Source organism: Nasonia vitripennis (genome assembly GCF_009193385.2).
Source record: "Nasonia vitripennis strain AsymCx chromosome 4 unlocalized genomic scaffold, Nvit_psr_1.1 chr4_random0008, whole genome shotgun sequence".
Lineage (NCBI taxonomy): Eukaryota > Metazoa > Arthropoda > Insecta > Hymenoptera > Pteromalidae > Nasonia > Nasonia vitripennis.
This window is the reverse complement of record NW_022279644.1, coordinates 114334-137582: the sequence shown is the minus strand read 5'-3', so window position 1 is coordinate 137582 and position 23249 is coordinate 114334. Positions and strand designations below refer to the sequence as shown.

The following is a 23249-nucleotide window of genomic DNA, read 5'->3' as shown; positions in this document are numbered from 1 at the left end:
CATTCTTTTTTTTCTATGTTAGTTTACCTTATATAAGTTTACCTTATATATATATACCTTATATCCATCTTTTTACCTTTTACTTATTATAATTTTTCGAGATATTTAGATGTATATATTTGGATTAGATTTTGGTAGACAATTAAATACTTGTATCGCTCTGATGCGATTATTCTTGTCACTTACAGCTTAAGTACATTTTGGCGGTATTATAAGTTTGTTTCTAGTTATATTATTTGATGTCATATGCTGATTCTTAAGGACGTTATAGTGATAGATAACACATTCGTAAGCAACAATTTGTTCAGAATTTAATGGATTATCTCGATCAAATTTATTTTTGTTAATAATTTTTAATATTCTGTTCTGAGACTTTTGTAGTAATTCTAGGTTGTTTTTATACGCACCACCATGCAATGTTTCCGTAGCTAATTATGCTGTGGAAAAATGCATAGTATATAATTTTAAGAATGGCGGTTTGCATGTACTTTGACAATTTATATATATCTATATATATATATTTATATTTATATTTATATATTAAATATTTAGTTTTCTCTATTATATATTCAATATGCTGATTCCATTTTAGATTGAAATCAAAAATAATACCCAGATATTTAGACTGCTCCACCCTGTACAGTTTATTACCCTGTATATGTATTTTTATAAAATTAGTTTTTGGAACACTATCACAGTAATTACCGAATGTCATATATACAGTTTTACTTATATTTTAGGATAATTTATTAAGCAACAACCAAGTAGACATATCCTTTCAGTACATATTCATTTTGTTTTCGACTTTGGTCATCAGTTAAATCAATAGCTTTGTCATTAGCATATAAGATTGTACTATCAGTTCTACCTACAAGCAAGTCATTGATATATATTATAAATAAAAGGGGACCAAGTATTGTCCCTTTTGCCACTCCAGTACTGTCTCATAGTGACTGTGCGGTGTTCCCATTCGTACTTTTTGCTTTTTATTACATAAGTAGCTAGTTATGAGTTTGTGTGCTTTACCCCTAATACCATAGTTATACAGTTTGTCAAGTAAAATAGCATAATTGACAGTATCAAATGCTTTAGTCAGATCCAGAAAAGTAATTGCTTTTGTCTAGCTTACTGTAAATTATGTTCGTTATACAACTTACAGCATTTTGGCCCCTTTATTTTTTATAAAACTATATTGATTCTGGGCTAGAAGATTAAATTTGTCCAAAAATGATTGGAATCTATTATATAATATTTTTCCTAATATTTTTGCTAAATTAGATATCATCGATATTGGTCTGTAGTTAGTTATCTCCATTTTGCTATCAGATTTGAAAATAGGAACAACCTCAGCTGATTTTAGGGCATCCGGCCATATTGATTTTTTTTAATACAGAGATTAAATATGTGCGATAATGCATTTATAATTAGATGTGATAGTAGTTTCAGAGCTTTGGAGGGAATATTACCAATTCTACCATTTTTCAATTTCATATTCTGAATAATTTGCAGTATTTATGAATTATTTGGTAGTTTGATAAAAATTGTGTTATTATTTATTGGAGGTAATTCTAATTTTTTACTCGTTGGGTTAATAATTTTGTCGCTTAAGTTTTTTCCTATTTTACAAAAGTAAGAGTCCATGTGATTGTCAATTTTTATCGAATCATCTGTTAAGTCACAATTCTGATCTATAATTAATTATTGAATTTTACTTACTTGGGTTTAACTGCTTGGGCTGGAAACTCTGCTGCTGTGTTGTAGTCAGGCCTATATAGGATGGATATATTCAATAGAAAAACATTTGTAGTTGATTGACTTTCACGATTTATTCAAGATAAAGTTCTATAGGTATCGGGATCGCGACTTAAGCCCGGATAACTCTTGTCGACGAATAGGAGCGTCGTACAAGAGTCCAGATCGAGTGTATAATTACAGCTAGTGGCTCGGCGTATACAGGGGATACTCATTAACTTCGCTGATCTACTTAATAATCTGAGTCGTCAGTTTTCGGCTTCGTAACGATTCCGCTGATATTGCTTAAATGCAATACGTCGCAGGACGTCACACATCAATTGTACAGTTCTTATCCATCGCTATTTTATTAATTGTGGTATCCTTTTGCGAGTTTGTTCCTAACTTATCCTTAATGTATTTCCAAAATTGTTGAGTATTGTTAGTGTTATTTGTAAACAAATTTTTGTCATGCCTAAGCTTTGCTTTGTAAATAATCTTATCTAGCCTCTTAGTATAGTTCTTATATTCTAATTTTATATTATCATTATTTGGTTCTTTGCGCATTTTTTTGTATAAATTTTCTTTTTTCTTGCACTAGACCATGATAGCTTTAGTTATCCACTCCTTTCTTGGAGTTTCTTTATTTATTTTCATTTTGATCAAACTTTTAGATTTTTCTAGTCATCAGTTTTTACTGATAGCTATACTCTGTAGCTTAGTGTAATTATTGAAGACGAACAATCTTTTTTTTTGGTTTAAGTGGTTTATTTAGCTTTAAGAAAATAGGGTAGTGATCAGTAAATGAGATCTTAAGTTTAAATGTTTTAGTGACAATAGATTTATTATTCATAGGTCTTGTTATTTGCATAAACCCTGGGGCAAAACCCTTTTCTAACATTATTTAATAATTCTTGACTATAATTATCTTCTTTCATAATATTGATGTTGAAGTCACTAATAATTAAATAATTTTTAATATTTATTTTGATACTGACGTATGTTTTTAGGTTTGCTATAAATTCTAATGAAGAGAGATCATGGCATCTGTATAAGGATGATAGTTGTACATTGTTATTGTCACTTAGCGTTATACGTGTGTTTAATATTTTGATTTTACCAATTTCTATCACTTCTGTTGTTTCCGATACCCATTATTTTGGTTTATTGTACTATTATTATAATACAGTTTATAACCTTTTAGTGCAAAAATTTGACAATAACCGTCTTCCACGTTTCTGTACATGCAATTATGCTAGGTTTAATTTTCGAACTCTTAATAAAAATTTCCAATTTATTATAGTTGGCCTTAAGACTTCTAATATTTAAATGCAGAATAAAACTGTCATTTTTGTTTAAATTTTTGTTAAGAGTTTCCAGATCAGGATATGATATTTCTTTCTGTAATACTTCCTTTTGTAACTCTTCAATGAGGTCGATGTGTTGCTCCATTATTTAACACGTTGCGTTCTTGTTTTCAAAGGTAGTACTGGTTTACTAGTGCTGAATAGCAAATTCTTCAGTAGCTTATTAGGCGAGTTTGTTACTGTAGTGGTTTCTTTGCGGATTTCTGCTTTACCTATGTATTTAGGTATAGTAGGTCTCATTGGATAATCCGTCATATCTATGTATCTGCTTATCTTACTTTTTAGGCACGACCGCGAAACGGAAGTGCCTTATAGTTTCGTTAGCGAAAAATGTGTGAGATGCGATATCTCACTCAATTTTCTGAAATTTTGAGTTTCCTCTCGCACAAACTAAAAAACTAATTTTTTTTATCTTGATCATCTACGTTTTTTCGAAATGCGAGCACAATTTGTTCAATTTTTGCGTACATTTTTTAATAAAAATGTTGGTGTTACACGATTATCTCTGAGAGACTTTAATCAATTGAGCTAAACATTTGTGTGCGTACTCTCCTCATAATAGTAAGATGCCAAATTTATTTTCGGCTTAATCCTGCATGTATACGCAGAATGCGGTCACCTCTAAAAATCGCTAAAAACGTTTTTTTGGCTCTAGCTCGAATTCTAATCATTCTACAAAAAATGTTAGAAAAGTTGTAGATCTTCGAAAAATACAACTTTTTCCCATTAACATCAAGTCATGAAAATGCTTATAACTCGAGTTTACACCCAAAAATCGATTTTTTACAGCTTAAAAACTAATTATATGCCATAAAGCTTTGCGGCGTTACGTTTTACATGAAAATTTTAAATGTAAAAGTTGTAGACATTTTCAAATTTTAACTGTCTACCGTGGCAAACATTTTTTGACAAACAACAACTCTAGAAGCGATTTTGGAAAACCAAAAGCAGTACGGTGCGTGCGTCATGGCAAGCGCCAGCGGTCGCGCCTAATACGCAAAACGCGAAGCGTATTAGCGTGCCTTACATTGCGAAGCGATGCAAGGCGGCAAGCCACCGCGACCGTAAGGCCGTGCGTGGCGCGCTAGTTAATATTGCACATTTCTGTGTGTCATTGGCCATATGGTTAACCTCAAACTTTGTCTTATATTTGGAATTGCTATAGAAACAATTGATACATGTAGAATTCTTCGAATCATCACATTGAATAGTTAAATGCTCTCCTGCGCATTTTATACAACAGGGTGCATTTCTACATTTTTTCGCGTTATGCCCAAATCTTTGACAATTGTAGCATTGTTTGATGTTTATTACGTCCCATACTTTACAGCTTTGAGAACCAATAAAAATGTTATTCTGATTATCTTTAATGTGTTTTTATATTGTTTTTGGCGCTTCAATTATTATGCTAGATGTGTTTGTAGATTTGTTTTGATTTATATGTAATACTTTACACTTTTCATCATACAAATTAAAATTTCTATTATTCAAATCCTTTTCCAGTCCTTCAGGATTCATTTTATTGAAGTTATCCACTCCAACTATTTTCATTTTAGGTGACTCTATTTTTTCAATCGTACTTTCATAGTTATTAGATAGTTTTCTATTTATTTATTTATTTATTTATTATTTTAAACGGGCATATTGGTACAAAACATACTTTTTGGTACAAAATTATATACAGTAAGGCACAATTGAACTAGTCACAAGAAATAATTACAAGGTTAAAATGTTGTAACGAAAGATTTCAGTTCAGTCTTGAACTCTATTAAACAATTAATACGTGCAATACGTTCTGGAAGAAGATTTCACGCTCTCTTGAGTCTGTTCAACATGGAATAAAAGCCGAAATTAGAGGAACATTGATTCTCGTGGAGTGCTCTATGACTCCGCAAATTTTAAGATAGCTGTTTACTATTGAAGAAGCATCACGGCGAATTTAACAAAAGAGTTCTATGCACATGTTTAAAAGCCAGGAGGCCATCGTGATAGCGGTGGATCGAGGCAATTGTCTGTGTTAAACCATCTCCAAGGAGTGAGTGGCAACTTGCGTATAAGGTGACCAGATTTGTGAACAATATAAAAGGAGAGGCATGACTGTAGTATTCTATAAATAAATAATTGCGGAGATATCGGTAAAATTGGAGGTAGCACGCTTTATGAACCCGATAAACACATGGCACCTCGAAACTATACTATCAATGTGAGGTCGAAATGTCATTCTGGAATCAAACAACACACCTAGATCTCTAACAACCTCAACTCGATTTAACGCTGACCCGCTGAGCGCATAGTAGAACGGCAAGCGTGATTTACCCTGGAAAAAAGAAATTATACGACATTTGCTTTGATTGACGCTCAAACCATTCTCGCACGCCCAGTCACTCAGAGCGGTAGCGTTAGAGTTAAGCTTCGCACAATCTTCGGCCGAGCTAACACGTGCATTCATTTCCACATCGTCGGCATACAAAAGAATATCACAAAATTTCATGTGCGACACTAAGTCGTTGATGTAGATGGAAAAAAGCAAAGGACCCAGGTGCGATCCCTGCGGTACACCAGACTTCACATGAACCAATGGAGAAACGCATCGATTGAAATAGAATGATAGCAGAGCAGTCATTGCATTTTAATTTGTAAACAACATTGTTCTCGGAATTTTAATATTTTTTGTCTTTGCCTTTTATATAGATGTTGCACATTTCACTGTTAATTTCTGATACAGTATCAATGTTGTTTCTTTTAAAATTATGACTGATCTGCTTGTAGAAGCCATTTACGTATGCAATACATATAACGTTTCGTTTGTTATTTTTATTACTGTTTGTTTGTTGTTGTGGTTGTTCCTTTGATGTTATTGTTGACAATCTTTTCTTTATGTATTTTTCTATAGTGCTTTTAAATAACAATTATCAAACAGTAGTTTTTTGACAATATCGATGTTTTTAATGTGAAATTTCTTGTTTGCTAATTTTTATTTATTGTTTCGCTCTGTCGACGAGATTGTACACCATGGCAATTTTCTGTGTGTTCGGATGTTGAGATAAATAGTTTAGAATTTTGCCTGAGAATGTTGGTTTCGTGTACTAGTACGTTATTAATTTGTTCTTGTCTTTTATTATTAGAACGTCTAGAAAGCTTATGGGGTTATTATTCTCAATTTCGTGAGTAAATTTTAGTCTATCGTTGTATGAGTTGAATGTTTTGAGAATTTCGTCAATTTTGTCATTCGGGATACATGTGATAATATCATCGACATATCGGAAAAAGAAAGTTGGTTGGAAAGATAGTTTTGATAGGCAATCGGTCTCGAGGTCATCCATGACAATGTCTGTGAATAGTCCCGAGATCGGAGAGCCCATTGGAGTGCCAAAAAGTTGTTTGTAGAATTTTCCGTTAAATTGAAAATAAGTGTTTTCCATAAGTAGTTCGCTAGCTAATAAAATTTCATCGAGAGGTATTTCGGATTTTTGTGCGATTTGCGCGTACCTCTTTTCAATCCTTTTTTTGACGAGTGTTTTGTCGATATTTGTGTATAGCGATTTTACATCAAGACTAAACAGTGGTTAATGGTCAGATTAAACAGTGGTTTTGTGGAACAATTATATTTTTTATTTTATCTATGAATTCGTAGCTATTTTCTATGTGTGATTTTGGTTTTTTAATGCTATTTTATATGATGCTAAAAAGGTTTTTCGATAATGAGTAAGTCGGTGAACCTATTGTTGATATAATTGGTCTCATTGAGAAATCTTTTTTGTGTATCTTTGTTGTATTTTTTGCCGAAAAACCCATTATTATTGTTCGTGTTCATGAATTTTTTGAACCTTGTTTGAAGTTTTTTAAGTGGATTTTTTGGTATTTCTGTGTATGTTTCTCTATCGGAAAATAGTTGTTCCATTTTCTCGATGTAGTCTGTTTTTTTCATCGCTAAGGTTACGCCTTTGTCAGCTAAAGTGAACATAATGTTTCTGTTGTTCTTGATAAAGTTTTTTTTTTTTCTATTAGTTTATTTTCAATAATTGTATCTTATATTTTCGTATGTTTGGTTTCGTAAGTGTGTTGTGTGATTTTATTTATTAGTGTGTTTCGTAGATTAAATTTAAAGCTGATGAAGTTTTCTAAGTTTTCGATACATTCGATGGTTTGTGTGTCTTTAAGTTCACCTTTCAGGTTGAATTTTCTTCCTAACGATGTTATGAATTTGACGTTATTAGGAATGTCGGTGTCTGTGAGATTCTTAAACCATTTTTCACAGTTCGAATCGTTAACAATATCTGTGGTTGTGTTATTGAATTTTTTGTTGTGTTTGCTGTTTAATTTCTCACGATACTGGATATTGTTTGTATCCTGTATAACGGTAATTTTTGTCAATGTGTTTTGCGGGATTAATTCGATTAAATCATTGTGTAATCTGTCGGATTCAGATTCTAGAAATTTGATGTATATGCATATGTCTTCTATTTCTGTGTTTAAGTGGTTGATTTATAAATTTTGAATGAGTTTGTTAAATTTTTTCTTTTTCGAGTCACTGTGAAAGGTGAAATGGTTTACGTTACTTGAGATGTTCATGATTTGTGCAGGCAGTGTGTCGTTGTTGGTGTACGTCGTGTCCATGTCTTCTTCTGATGTCATTGAATAAGGAGTCAGATGTTGTAGTTGAGACCGGTGAAGACCCACGGTCCATAGTACAATTATTTGTAGAGAGAGTAGTAATTCTTCTACGTTGACTCGATCCCTCAGTGGTTATTCAAAATAGAATGATCTTGGCTCTATCGGTCTTCCCGAGGCAATTTGTACGTAAGGAAGGAGCGAAAAAACCAAGGTTTTTGTTTATCTTCCTTCGACGTTTCGGTGGAATACTCTGTCAAAGGCCTTAAAAAGTCTATATAAATACCATCAACTTGGTACGAAGCTTTTAAAGACTCAGAGATAAAATCTTTAAAAATCAACAAGTTAGACAAAGTCGCGTGACCATGCAGAAATCCACGCTGTCTATCCATGATCTTACAAAGAAGTTTATCTGAATACGTAGAAGTTAAAAACGCATCAAGGAGTTTGAGGATTTAGCTTATAAGAGAGATCGGTCGGTAGTTAGTGATATCACGCCTGTTCCCATTCTTGAAAATCGGGTGAATAAACGAGAATTACTATGCCTTGGGAAAGAACCCAGAACTTAGCACCTTATTAAATAATATAAGAATGGGTCTTATCAAGGCAGACCAGCAGTTTTTTATAAAAAGATTCGGAATGTGATCAGGGTCAGGATTGGCAGAGTTATCGAGTTTTTGGACAATTAGACGCAAGTCATCCACAGTAACATTAAATTCAGAGATTATGCTATCAGAGTTTAAGAGCCGAGAGATCGGGCGGCCAACCGGTCAGTATACACTGAACTAAAATACGTGGAGAAAAGATTTGCCGTTTCAGTTTCGTTAGAAGCCTTTACGTCACCGAAAAAAAGTAGACAAGGGAAGACCGGAATCTTTATTTAGACCATTGACAAATGACCAGAATGAGCCAATGTTACTTTTAAGACTAGATTCAATAGAGCCAATATAAGCATGGTACTTTTGACGTGAGAGGTGGATACACTTGGCTCTTAATCTCTTAAACACAATCTCGTCCGACAGTGCACCGGTTGACCTTCAAGAAGCGTGGGAACATTTCTCATCAATAATCGCATTAATCAGTTCCTGATCATACGATTTGGGGTAGGAACTGGGATTGACCTTGGAAGTGGTACATAATTTTTTATACAACTATTGATGACCTTATAAAATTCCTGCAGATTCACTTCGATGCAGTCATTAGACAGGACAGAATCCCAATTCACACTCCTAAGGTGATCTACAATAATACTATAATTCGTAGAGTAAAATTTAAGTTTAGGGACGGATACAAAATTTCACACATGAGATACATTTACATTAAAGAATGCAGGCACGTGATGAGAATCAGTTTGCAGCAGCTGCTCCTGTAGATCAAAGGGTGTCACCAGCCTAAAAGGAGCAAATAGAAGGTCCAAAGATTAACCTTTCGAGAAATGAGGTGGAATGTGTTGAACCGGATCAAGCAAAGAACAGGAACCACAAATTATGTCAGAGCATCAACGGTGATTTGGATCACCATACCCAGTTTGATTAAACTGTAGAAGAAACAAGCTCCAGGTAACACCGGGGATGTTGAAATCACTCATCAGCATGAATTTTCAGTCCTCATTGCCCTCTGAGATGGAATCCCAGCAGTTGAAATACTCTTGATATAACGTAGCACTTGAGTCAGATTGAAAATACACTGCTTCAAGTATCAGCTTTGCGTCAGTAAGAGAGATCTTAATATAGATTTGTTCCAGAGAGGAATCAGTCGCAATTTCAGTAGCAATGATGTTATTTCTTACTGCGACTAACACTCCACCTCCTCTAGAAATACCAAAAGCACGCAAATCACAATCCCGTTTGAATATATTGTAACCTTTGAGTCCCAGCTCGGTCGATAGCACCCTAGGCTGCAGCCAAGTCTCTGTTAAGACGATTATATCCGGTAAATAAGAAAGTTGTACAAGATTGGAATTCATATAAGATATCTTATTTACCATCGAATATGCATTCTGATAGTATAGTGAGAACTTTAAATGGTTCTCACTGTTGACATCCACTTTCGGGAAAAAACCGCTGACGCTTTCTTGCATCCACAAGCGTCATACGGTCAGCAGCCGCCGAAATCCCCCGGGGCAATCTACTTCTATGACCCTGATGACCTCGGAACTTGTGCTGAATTGAACGATGACACGAGGGATGAAGCTGCATACGGTAGGCCTGGAAAATCTCCGCACGCTAATCTTGGCGAGGTCCAAGTTTGGAATATTCTTAAGAAGCTCCTTCACCACACCGATATCACCACCAGCACCGTCGATAGGCATCTCGTAGAGAAGAATATTAAAAGAACGGTATATCTGGTCCTAAATCTCATCAGAAGAGCCAGCGTCATCGGACAAGCCACCGTGTCCAGAGGACACCGACGGTTGAGTTGATGTGTCACGTGCATGGAGCTTATTGTCGACAGCGACTAGTCTGGTATCGGAGGAATTTACGTTGTCCTTTAGAACCTTGATGTCAGAATTTTGGCTAGTCAACTGTGAGTTGATATCATTCTTCAGCGCCGTAATTGATTCACGCAGACCAACGGTCGTAGAATTAATGAGGGCAGCTAGGTTCTCCTGAAGTGATACCATGCTGTGGGGAACTAGCAGCGACGCAAAGACACGCACTCCATCCAGGGGCAGACCATTGACACCGTCGACAATACCAGCTGCGGCGGCCTGGCTCGGAGGGATGACAATAGGCACAACAGGGGTCTATAAATTGCAGATGACCGTCACAAGGTCATCCTTGCTCTTGGAGCAGCCGGCAAGGGAGGCACACTCACTGTGGAAGCACCGGACGCACTTCAACTCACCCACGCCAAAACTAGAGCATTTATCATAGTCACAGCCGAGCTGTGACTCTTCGCCTGCCAACGCTTGGAAACAAGAGAATCGTCGGGAAACTGCTCCTCTCGTCCCTCCGTCAAGCACACCGAGGAGAAACTCCTGTTTAGCGACATGATAGTAAGGAGAACAGTGGATCAGCCGACACACAAATTACATAAGTACGGCATAAAGTCAAACAGCACAGCAAGAGACACATCACAACATCAAAGACGACAGCAACAACAAAACAACACGCGAAAGTAAGTCAACCGCCGCACGCAATACTACACCGCTACAGTCCACAGCACTGTACCGCTCTCACACTATAGAGAGAGAGAGAGAGAGAGAGAGGGAAAGAGATAGAGAGAGACGCACGATGACACTGAAAGCCACACTACACAATACTGAGTGCGAGAGAGAAGGAAGAAAATAGCCGCCCACACGCTCAAAGAACCGTAGAATAAACACCTCGCATCACTGCAGGCACCACAAACATTCGCTAGTGCATGAATACATGCAGCCAAGCGCCTATGCAGCGAGATCCGGCCGTGCAGCGCGTCGTATAGCAGCGGGAGTATAGGAGCCAGCGGCGAAGCTAGCTCGCGGCTGACACGTTTTGAGAAGCCTCGTGGCTAATAACGTATCTGCCCGTATCTATATAATCCAGCGGCTCCGCGCCGAGATTCAATATGCGCTGTATGCATAAAAGCACCCTGCACTTCACCACACAAATATTTTGAATTTCGGGCGAAAAATAAAAGACTATGGTAAGTTATTGCGGGAGCGAGACACGAGCACGTCCGACCACTTTAAGAGCGCCCCCTGGTTTTCACTATTGAGTAACTCTATTGTAGTCTTGGCACTTTTTTCATTCATACTTTTTATTTCTATTTCACTATAATTTATTGCCTTTACTTGTTTTGTTTGTATATCTTTTTTCTCCATTAACAACCCTGGTAAAAACGTTCACCAATATTTCACCATTGATTGGCCAATTATTCTAACATTTGATTCTAACCAATGATTTTCATAACGACTGGCCAGAAAACACTGACATTTTCTTACGGTTGTTTTACAAACAGCTGGCCACCGCTGGTGAAACTTTTCAATTGCAAGAAAAAGTCAGATACTTTATTTGCAGCATAAATCATGCATTCACAATGTTATATCGTCAATAATCAAAAATCAGATTAATAAATAACACAGTTTACACTGTAAAGTAATTTACTTAAATACGCGCGTATCTTAGGTTAGAGTTCGGGTTTAAGTGAGCATATAGCTTGAGCTGTGCTCCGTCGATAACTTTTTACCGACGGTGCGCCGAAATCACACAAAAATCCACCAGCGTTAGCCAGCCGTCGCCCATTTTTTACGGTATCCGCTGGCGAATCATAATAGCCGAAAGTACGCGGACTGGCCAGGAGAGATGGTACTTTTTTTACCAGGGAAATTGCATACTTTTTCGAAACATCTCTTGGATCTTCATTTTCACTCTTAAGACTTGATAATTATTCTTGGTACTCTTTAACTTTTGATAGGTTGTCTATTAGCTATTACATTAGCATATGTTCTTTGATTGTTTCTTACAGCGGCTGTCTCATCCTTATTTTTATTCTTTTCCTATAGTACTTTTAAAAGTGCATTTTTGTTCATTAATTCTTTATTCAATTGTTTCAGTAGTTTATTCTCGACATGCAAATTTTCCAGTTCTGAATTTTCCGATAAAGGATTCTTGTCACTTTTATGTGTAATAGAGATTTCATTTAGAATTTTGTGTTTAATTTGATCTTCTTTAGTACTTTTGATACTTGCAATTAAAATTTTTGCTGACTCATTTAGCCTAGGCTCTTGATCTCTCAAGGTTATGTTCAGCTCCACATGGTCTGGAAATATCATAAATATATTACTAATTCATTTTTTGTCTTTACACTTGTCATAATCACTTTTATGATAAGCTTTTTCACAAACTAAACAAACCACTACTGATACTTTCTGTCTTGGGTGGCATTTAAATACTTTATCAGTCGGAAGAAGAGCAGGAGGTAACTCACCTCCCGCCGCCATGTTACATCAGGAGAGAGAGAGAGAGAGAGAGAGGGAGAGAGAGAGAGAGAGAGAGAGAGAGAGAGAGAGAGAGAGAGAGAGAGAGAGCGTGCAGGCAGCGTATTAGTATACGTTCGTGGGTTTTATAGGCAAGAGCGTATGGCGTGGCTGCCACAGTTGTAATTGAAAAGTATTGTAGTACATGTTTTAATACTCCTAAGAGTCGCTATGAAAGTGTAAATGATTATTGCATCTGTCACATACTTTACGCTACCGTTATAGTACATATACATATCTCTAAATATATATGTTATTTGAAATTTATACTTTTCTAGCTATTGGAGGAAAAACTGTCGGTTCTCAAAATGGAGTTATTGATAATAGCTTACATGTGATATTGGATGTGCCACAATCCCTCCCAGAAGAAAAGCAATTTGATGTAATAATGCTGGCACTTATTCTTTTGATTAATATGATTGAAGAATGTGAAGATAATAAGAAATTGCTTGTATTCTCAAATAATAAAGGTACGTGTATGTCTGCTTACACCTTCATAAAAACGTGCAAGTAATTTTATTTTTTTCCTCAAATTTGTATCAGTAAAAGTTTCTTTGTTGGTTTATATATTGATTGGGCTAGTTGAAGTCTAAATAATATTACTAAACTCTTTAAGGCACCGTCGTTGATTTTCTCGGATTTTTTCTTGAGTATCCGTTTAGCATTCTTCATTTCTTCGTTTCGGGCGTCTACTACTTCTTGACCTTGACCAGTTAAGTAGTATATTTTCCTGGCCCGTCTTCTGGTTTGATGACACTCGCTGTGGGCAGCGTCAATTTCTTTATCCCACCAGCATACTGGCGGTCGTCTATTATTGGGAGCCCTACTCAGCATCGTTGGGTCGCAGGGTCGAATAATATTTCCTATTACCTGCTCGACCTTATCATTCGCAGATCTAAACAGCTGTATTTCTTCTAGAATCAGCGGAAATGTCTCCTTATCATAATCCTTCGTTTTCCAACCGACTCTTTTCGTTGTTGCACTCCCGTTGAATCTCCGTTTTGATATTCCTATCTCAATAATAATATCCATTATTATCGCTTAGTGGCCACTATATGTGTAATGATCGCTCACCGTCCACAAGCCAACTAAGCCAATCAGGCAGCTGCTAACAAACGTGAGATCTATGATGAACCCTGCGTATTCTCTTTAAAATGTGTAAGAACATCCCTGCTTAACGAAGACCAAGTAAAGGAGAGCGAATGCTTCCAATAGCGTTCGTCCTCTTTCGTTTGTCCTTTGGCTGCCCCACTTTACTGCCCAAATTTTTCTTTAAATTCTTTAAATTGTTCTATCGGCGCGTTTGGAGAAGCATAGCAGCTGTAAATGTGTACGCTTGCGACCTTATGCGTAAGAATCCTTCATTACGTCTTGTAATTTTTTCCTGGAAAGCGGCGTCTCCGCATGCCCATATCGCCGCTTTACCAGTACAGTCCATATTCCAGGTTTCGGTATTGTTCACAGACGATGGCTAAGTAGATCTCTGTCTCACGTACATACTTGCTCAGTAGGTCCTGTGCAGTCACGCAGTGGTTTATATTCAACCGCACTATTTTCATTTTCTTCGTCCGTCAGTGGCTTCTATTGCAGCTCTGTAAACTAGGCATGCGTAGTTACCAGCTGCGTGGTCACATTTCCCATCTGTGCTCCTTTGCAGAGTACACAGTTGGGTTGTTACTTACACCCCTTCCCTTTATGCCCATCTTTTTTACATTTAAAGCAAAGCTTATTTCTATCTTCAGTTACTGTGCAGTTTCTGCCGATATGGCCAAAACCTAGACATTTATAATACCTAAACGGCTCGTTTTTGCGGTTAGCCATCTGGATCCTACAGTTGATCCATCCCTTTCTGATCTTCTGTAGCTTAGTGATCTCAGCCGCTATTCAAGCTGGTACCCGTATCACTACAATCTGCGTTTTACCGTACGTCTTTCGCAGACATCTTATTGTAGAGTCTTTTATAATGTTCTCTTCGCCAATTTCCTTCTGTAGTGCTTTTATTACCTCCTCTTTTGGGGTAGGCATGTTCAGATCTCTTACTTCAATGGTTTCTTCTTGCTGTAGTGCTTTTATTGTGGCACCTTCCACTAGTACTGCTCTAACTGCTTCTTGGAAGTCCGAGGTTTTGACGTCTCTTGTGCGTTGAAGCTATATAAGAAGAACTACTGCCACTGTTCTGCGTATTTTATTTACGCTATCTCCCAGCTTGTTAAGTGACGAAGCCGCTTTCATTTTGAAAAAATGTCTGCATAGCTCTTTTCTTCTGCAGCCTTGATGATTAAAGCATCAGGTCTGGGGGGTCTTGCCCGCTTCGGTCCGTCCTTGCTGGTCCTATTCTGCTTTGTAACGCCAGGGACACTTTTATCCTCTTAGCTTGCCTTTTTCTCCTTTTTCTTTGACTTTCTTGTGACGACTTCCAGCCACGCAGCCTTTTTAGGTTGATTATCATCTTCTTTGTTTTCTCCATTTCTATCCTGCTGAGTAGTTGGGGCTTCCTTTGTTTCACCCGCCTTCCTAAATCTAAGACTTAGAGTTGTCTGGGTTTCCCTCCCTTGTAGTATCTATATAAAACTTTTTATAGATAATCGGGGTAAATAGAATTGTATAAATGGAATCTATAATTATTTTTTTAGCAAAGTATATCTGATGAATAAACCATAAATAAAAAAAATACATCTTGTCTAAGGTTGTACCGGTAAAATCGACTAAAAATCAATGTAAAATAAAACAATATAAATCATCGTATATTACCTTATGGACCTTTTATTGACAAAAATGGCACATAACTGAAAATAAATAGAATAATATACATAATACATTACTGAAAATATTAAAAAATCTTAAAGTACTTATAATAATTTGATTTAGAAAATCTCTTGGCACGAATAAAACTATCTTGTATCGGAATCAGACACAGTTTTTTATTGAATTCTATTTGTTTATTTGAATCTATTGTTTAAGAATTTTTAGTGGAAGTATAATCTTTCTCTGTATGATATGCAAATGAAATATTAGACATTCTTTTTGTCGTATTTACTCAGGTAAATAGGATAAAAAGTGTGAGAATATAGTTATTCAATGGCGACTGTAAACATCCCCTTATGGCTCCTCTCTTTACAGCTGCATCTAGGCCATCACAGGCCCCTTGCCATGCGCTGTTGGATAAAAGTGCCATTCCGCAGCATTTTTGAAGTTTTTAAATTGCTGTGGTGCACCATCAGAAAAGTAATAAATCTTTTTGACAAATGTGAACTCAATTTTTAAAAAGGTTATAATTAAGTTTCGAAATGTGTATACTGAAATAGCATTGTGATGCAAACAATCTGAAATGATAACAAATCTACGATGTTTCGTTTTATTATTTTCACGGTAAGAGATAATTGCATTATACACTGTTGCCTGGTCATTATTCCAATGATATCCAGAAATAGCCTCCTGGACTGTAAAACGTAATTTTCTGTGTAATCAACTATAACTTGAAATTCTCCGTGCAATAATTAATATTTTATTGCCCTCGAAAACTGGGATTGTTGCTCAGCTATGTAAGCATATGGTAACAATTCCCAAACCTTTGCACCAAGATAATCAATTAATTAAGAAGTAGGTTTCATAAGAGTTTCCAAAGTTGTTTTTGCTTTCTCCTAGAGGAAGCTTTGTAATTATCAAATTTTCGACTCTCTCCAAAAAAGGTTAGAAATCCATTTTGAGGTTTGTTCAGTTCGAATCACGTGTTTTTACAATATGTCCGTATGGATGTGTGTGCACGCGTGTGTGTGTGTGAGTGTATGTATACCGCAATATTTTCGAATCGAGGCTATAAATGTCTACAAAATTTGACATGTTTATCCGTTTTCGAATTCTGAATTGGGGAAAAAGAAGTTATTGTTAATTTTGCCAGCTAGTTTTTGTTTATGGCCGTTTATTGAATTTTGCAAAATTATTTTTGACGTTTTTTGTATAATTTTATTGTTACAAACGATTTAGCCATAACGCATTTGAAAGAGAATTAAATTACCTTCCTTTTCTCGTTTGGCCCTCCAGATCGACCGCACTGTTCGGCAGCAAATGCAAAAAAGGTGATTATTTCAAAAGAGCATATCTTCGAAACGAAATTGTTGAGAAATACGTGCACGAAAACGGCATTATATTTTAAGCATTTTGCTATTAAGGGAAAACCCCGCACCCAGGTAATGCAATAAACCTTCCGCCTGCTCACCGTTTCGAGACGCGCTGTCCCTCGTCCGCGGATTAGGATGTATCCAGATGTACAATAAAATGCTTCCGGACCTTTATTTATATGCAGTCGTAATATGCATCTAAGCTGCAGTCCTCTGCATGTGCAGACCTCTGCGGACTGTAGCCCTCAGTTCAACCCTAGCACTCGACGAGGAAAGACCTCTTACTCTTGAGTCTGCTCTGCGCCAACATTTTTCCTACAACTTGTATTCTTTTTGCTATAATAAATACTGATATTTTTACTCTAACATCGATTGAGTTTATTTTGCTTGATAAATTCAATAGAAATATAAGAACCGCGCAAAATACGATGATGAGTTATGAGTCAAGCTTGTATACCACAGAAATTTCAATGTATTTGACTACGTAGTTTTTGTGTTATAAATCGAAAACTGAAAACAAATGAGTATTCTATGTCCAACATTTACGAAAGTAAAAAGGCTTGAATTCATCTACAATTTCGAGAAAAGATAGATTTTGTATACGTCATGGCTAAGTTCAGAAGCATGGGTTTAAAACCCCATGGTTCTTAAGATATCGATAATTGACATTTTTTTTAAATTTTTTTGATTTCTTGTATCTCCAAAACTAGACGGTCAAACGTTTCCAAAAAATATTTAGTGATTTACCATAAGAAAAACTAATTGCTGTTATTTGACTTGTGATCCATTGTTTGTTGGTTATAACATCAGTATTACGTTTTCCAAAAATTTCCTTTAGATATTCCCCTAGCTTTTCAACTCCTGGACATTCACTACAGTTATAAAAATAGCAATTGAGATTTCGGACAAATTAGAATCGAAAAGCAGTCTCTGTAAGATGTTATTCTTAATTCTAAGTTTTGCAATGAATCAACCTAACAAATAATTTTAGCAAATTATTGAATATAACATATCAATCTAATTGATTTATAAACCATTACACAGCCCCACAATAAAAAAAATTGCCAGTCCCAAAAACTTGACCACGGTACTTATATGTTTTTGGGATCGCTGAATCCGAATCCAGGGTCATTTTAACCCCATTAGATCTTAAGTCGAGGTCAAATAGGGGTTAAATTATCAAAATACATTAAGAAAAGACTAAACCATGGTATCTTGGGGTTTTTGGGGTCGCTGAATGCGAATCCGGGGTCAGTTTAACCCCATCAGAACTTTCTCAAGGTTAGTTGAAGGTCAAATTATCGAAATACATGAAAAATACACTAAAACCATGGTATCTTGGGGTTTTTGTAGTCGGTGAATCCGAATCCGGGGTCAAATTAAACAATCAGATCTTTCTCAAGGTCAATTGAAGGTCAAATTATCGAAATACATGAAAAGTACACTAAAACCATGGTATCTTGGGATTTTTTCGGGCGCTGAATCCGAATCCGGGCTTATTACAACCCTATCAGGTCATGGTCAAGGTCAGTTGAAGGTCAAATCATAAAGATTCATAAAAAGTAAAATCAAACCATGACATTTAGGGGTTTTTGGGGTCGCTGAATCCGAATCCAGGGTCAGTATAGTCCCATAAGGTTATATTTATAGTCAGTTCAAGGTTAGTTCAAGGTCATGGACGTAAGGAGAGTGAAAAAAATAGTTATAAACTGAAACGATGCAAAAGGTAATGTAAACCATAAAGCAAAGAACAATATATATGCAAGTACAATCGTATCCTTTAAAACTATATTATAGTTTGCTGCTCCTTCATTTACTTTACATTTGTTAGAAGTATATGCAATTCAATAAAATACCCGTAAAAATATTAAGCCCATTACTCTTTTTTGTAGTAACGAACTATTGTATTGGCAAATGATCTACGAAGTGGATTACGCTTCCGCTTCTCCGATGTTGATGGTAGATCTCTTTTTAACGACCAACAGTAATCTGCTAACATATTTACGTCCCATCTTCCTTGGTACCTGTGCTCCATTTCCATGATATCTTGGTGAAATCTCTCTCCCTGCTCTTCGCTGTAATCACCTAGGTTTTCTGGAAACTCATCAACATGCGAATATAAAAAGTGTAATTTTAGATTCATTAGGCAGTCTTGATTTTTGTAACTATTTACTAAATTTAAAACTATTAGTTCGTAATTTGGGCTCTTATGATTTCCAAGAAAATTTTTAATTACGTCCTCTAAACATAACCATGCTTCTCTCTCTGTATGATTCATTTTCGTAACAAAAATTTCATCATTTATCATCTTACGAATCTGAGGGCCATCGAAAATTCCTTCATTTACTTTAGCATCACTTAATTTGGGAAACTGATTTCGCAGATACTTGCATGATGTGCAGAGGTGGTATAAGAATTTTTGATGGATCAACAAGTGGCTTTTATTTTATATTCTTAGAACCCGGTTTAAACTTTTTTCTAAGGGGCCAGACACTCTTTATGTAATGATTCTTTCTATCCCTACTATCCCATTCACATAAATAGCAAGGATATTTTGTGAATCCCGATTGTTGCCCCAGAAGTATTGTTATGATTTTAAGATCCCCACATATTTGCCATTTATGATCATTGTATTTTATTCGGTCTAATATTACTTTCATGTTACAGTACTCTTCATTCAGTATTACCGAATATCCTATGGGAATGGCTGCATAAACATTTGTATTGTGTAACAGAACGGCTTTTAAACTTCTCGGCGACGAATCGATGAACAATCTCCACTCGTTGGGGTTGTAACATCCATGTTTAAAGCAATTCATCAATCCAACTATATCTTTGCAGTAAACTAAGGAAAATTCTTTAGCGAAATAATCACGATATTTCTTATCTCTGTCTCGGTAGTAAGAAACTTGAATTTTTCCAGCTTCATTAGTATTTTCTTTTAGCCACGAAGCCGAGTACTCCGCCCCATCCTTTGGTAGGCCCAAATCGCGAATGAGAACATTCACTTTTTCTTGTGTAAGTGGACCTTTCTCCTTCTTAGCATTATAGGGGATGTATTCCTCGTCACTTGTATCACTTGTACTAGCAACGTCATTGTCATCGTCAGGCGATTTTTCTTCTTCCGCAATAACATCTCCTTCCTCCATTTCTTCTTCTATCGTTTCATCTTTATCATGTTTTTCTAAATTTTCCTCAAGATCCATACTTCCACTTACGTACGTACCCAGTGGATCTTCTCTTTTATCAATTGACGATTCATATATAGGTTTCGTGACACTTTCAACGTTAGCGTAATTAATGTGCGACTTGATTTTACTATTAACTCCATGCAAATTCGTATTACAAAAATAACAGTCTTCTTTCCTTAAAGGTTCCTTCCATATCGTAGGCACTTTCATTTTTACTTCAGTTTTACCATTTTTGCCTTTCTGTAGCATTTTCCTACATATTCCGCATATGATTTTAGGAACCGAATCAAATTCGTCAATTTTCATGTCTAAGTCAAACATGTTCTTGTACTGCTCTTTAATATTTTGATTGATTTTTCTTCTATTTTTTGGGGTCTCATACTTGCCACAAATGTAACAAAAACTATCCCGTTTTGCTATAAGGCATTCTTGTTCACCAGACCTCAAGTGATAAATTCTTGTAGTATTATACTCTTCGAAAGCCAAGTTTCCCACTAACAAAGAGCTGCGGTCGCTCGATGACGCCGCCTGCGGGCCCGCTTGCTCACCCTGACCAGCCGCCGATACTGGGGTTCCGAATCCCGGCATCGTAATTTTTTGCTGTTTGTCTGCCATGACGGCTCTAAAGCATTCACCCAAGGGTTTAGCCGACCAAATAAAAGAATCTGTCGTTTCCCACCGTCACCACGTGGATGTACCCTGGGGGCAAACAAACAGCATATTCATATCCGTTCGTATCAAGTAGGAATTACAAGTGATACAAGTGAGATGAAGATTACTGTAACATGACTTTTGGAAACCTTTTGGGAAAGAAGACCTTAACGCAAACCCAAGATAGTCAACATCAATCGTCTTGGGACTTACACTGAGACACCCGATAATGAAGACTGCCTAATGAATCTAAAATTACACTTTTTATATTCGCATATTGATGAGTTTCCGGAAAACCTAGGTGATTACAGCGAAGAGCAGGGAGAGAGATTTCACCAAGATATCAAGGAAATGGAGCGCAGGTACCAAGGAAGATGGGACGTAAATATGTTAGCAGATTACTGTTGGTCGTTAAAAAGAGATCTACCATCAACATCGGAGAAGCGGAAGCGTAATCCACTTCGTAGATCATTTGCCAATAAAATAGTTCGTTACTACAAAAAAGAGTAATGGACTTAATATTTTTACGGGTATTTTATTGAATTGCATATACTTCTAACAAATTTAAAGTAAATGAAGGAGCAGCAAACTATGATATAGTTTTAAAGGATACGATTGTACTTGCATATATATTGTTCTTTGCTTTATGGTTTACATTACCTTTTGCATTGTTTCAGTTTATAACTATTTTTTTCACTCTCCTTACGTCCATGACCTTGAACTAACCTTCGAACCTAGCTTCGAACGTACCTAGATCTCACAGTCCGCGCGTAACTCTAGTAACATAAGGCTCTCGAGCCTAAGGCTAGTTTCTTTTAATTCAAATAATTATTTGTAGAACTCGCGCAGCCCTTCCTTATACCAAGTACGGTCTTTACACCCTACTTAGTACTGGACTGTCAACTAGTAATTGAAGAGATGTACTGGTGAACTTCGCGCAGAGTTTAAGTGTTTTGTACGCACTCAATAGGTGATGCTCACAATTTACAGCCCTTGTATTTTCTTACCAGGTACAGCTAGTGACAGTACCACAAAGGCTTAGCGGGGATCGGCTCGAGGATTTTGGAAGCCTCGGTGTCGATGCAAACTGTAAAATTTAGATGGTAAAGATAATCGTAATCCACTTAATATTCGCTACCCAGTAGTCGATTTCATACGTATCGGGGTCGTATGCGCGTGAGGACTTCTCTCTAGTCACTCTCTAGTTTTCGGCGCAAAGTGTTTCGGAACGTGCGAATCGTTGCTCTATTTTAGTCGGTCACGTTTACATTGGACGTGTGAGTTAACGAACGTGTCCACGCGGATGTCACACGTTTCGCCTTCGGAATACTGCATATCTTTTACGCACATACACGCTTCCATAAACTACACGCCCGCATCATATGTGTACAAGTAACATGGCATATGCTAATATTAGAAATTAAAATCTTCTAAATTTTTGCTTTTTGGACAACTAAAATGGTTTTTTACTCAAAATAAAATCATTTTAGATAAAAACACATAAATACCTTTTTTTTCAAATTTCCTGTAGAATATGAAAAGAAAGTTTATTTTGACCGATATAGCTTGTTTCATAATGCTATATTAGAATATAAGCTATACGGACCCAGTGCTTAGCTTCGGCGGAGGCAATTTTGGGTTTCCAATAGCGAAAGTGTTTGTTATGACAAGAGCATCGAGCATGCCAAGCTTATTAATAGGATGGACCTTGCAGTAGGAGTTACATGATTTGAAACAAAATAAGTTGTATTACTGTATGTTATTCATGGGCTATAGAGCTATGCGCACAAGTTCTTTTCAGTAATTAGAACTTTTTAGTATTTCTTTAGTAATAGAATTCGCGGCTTAAAGACTCCTTAGCGGAGGCAGCGGGAATAAGCGACGTCACTCCAAGAAGATCCAGGGGCAGATAAGATAAAGGAAAAGGAAGAAGGGGGGGGGGGTGAAAGGACTAAAGCAAAGGAATTTGGAGAAAAGCTTCAAAATAAACGAGGCAACAAGCAACAAGAGAAAGGTGTGAAGCCCTGAGGACATGAAGAAAATTTTTAAAAGGGAGAGAGCAGATGATTGCAAGGAGGACCAGCGCCCTTTTACGAGAAGCTCGAAGACAATCCGGTCACCTCATCAACACCCCAACGTAGAAGGAAAGGAAGAGGCGGAAAGGATGGATGAAGTATTGAAACAGTTGAATGGCATCACGCAGATGATCAAGGAAGAGAAGGAGGAAAGAAAACAGACGATGGAGTATTGGGAGAAGAAGTGGGAAGCACTAGAAGAAAAGATTCAAGGAGGAAAGGTAAGAGAGAAGAAGGGACAAGGTTAAGTGGAAGGAATCGGTACAGACAAAGGAAAAAGAAAAGCAGGCGATGAAGAAAGAGCTGGGGGGCAAGTTAGAGGAAGAGACAAGAGTAAGGAAAGAGATGGAAGGATAAAATAAAGAAATGGGAGGAGGTACTGAAAAGGGACAACGCAGAAGGGAGGAGAGTAGAAGGAGGGGAAGTAAGAGAAGAAAATAGCGGGAGAAGAAGGGAAGATAAACAACTAGAAGAGATAGAATGGAAGATAGAGGAAGGAGAAAGGGACAGAAAGAAAAATAACAGTGTAATAAGGGGGTGGCAAG

The 23249-nt window shown here is 36.7% G+C and overlaps 1 protein-coding gene across 1 annotated transcript in view; it reads left to right on the top strand.

Moving 5' to 3' along the window:
• The window catches only part of LOC100117088 (protein wings apart-like), a 270210-nt gene that overhangs the window by 162389 nt on the left and 84572 nt on the right, over positions 1-23249 (top strand). The window contains exon 7 of the mRNA XM_031930082.2: positions 12948-13139. Coding sequence (XP_031785942.1) covers positions 12948-13139 — 192 coding nt within the window. The remainder of the gene's footprint in view (positions 1-12947; positions 13140-23249) is intronic.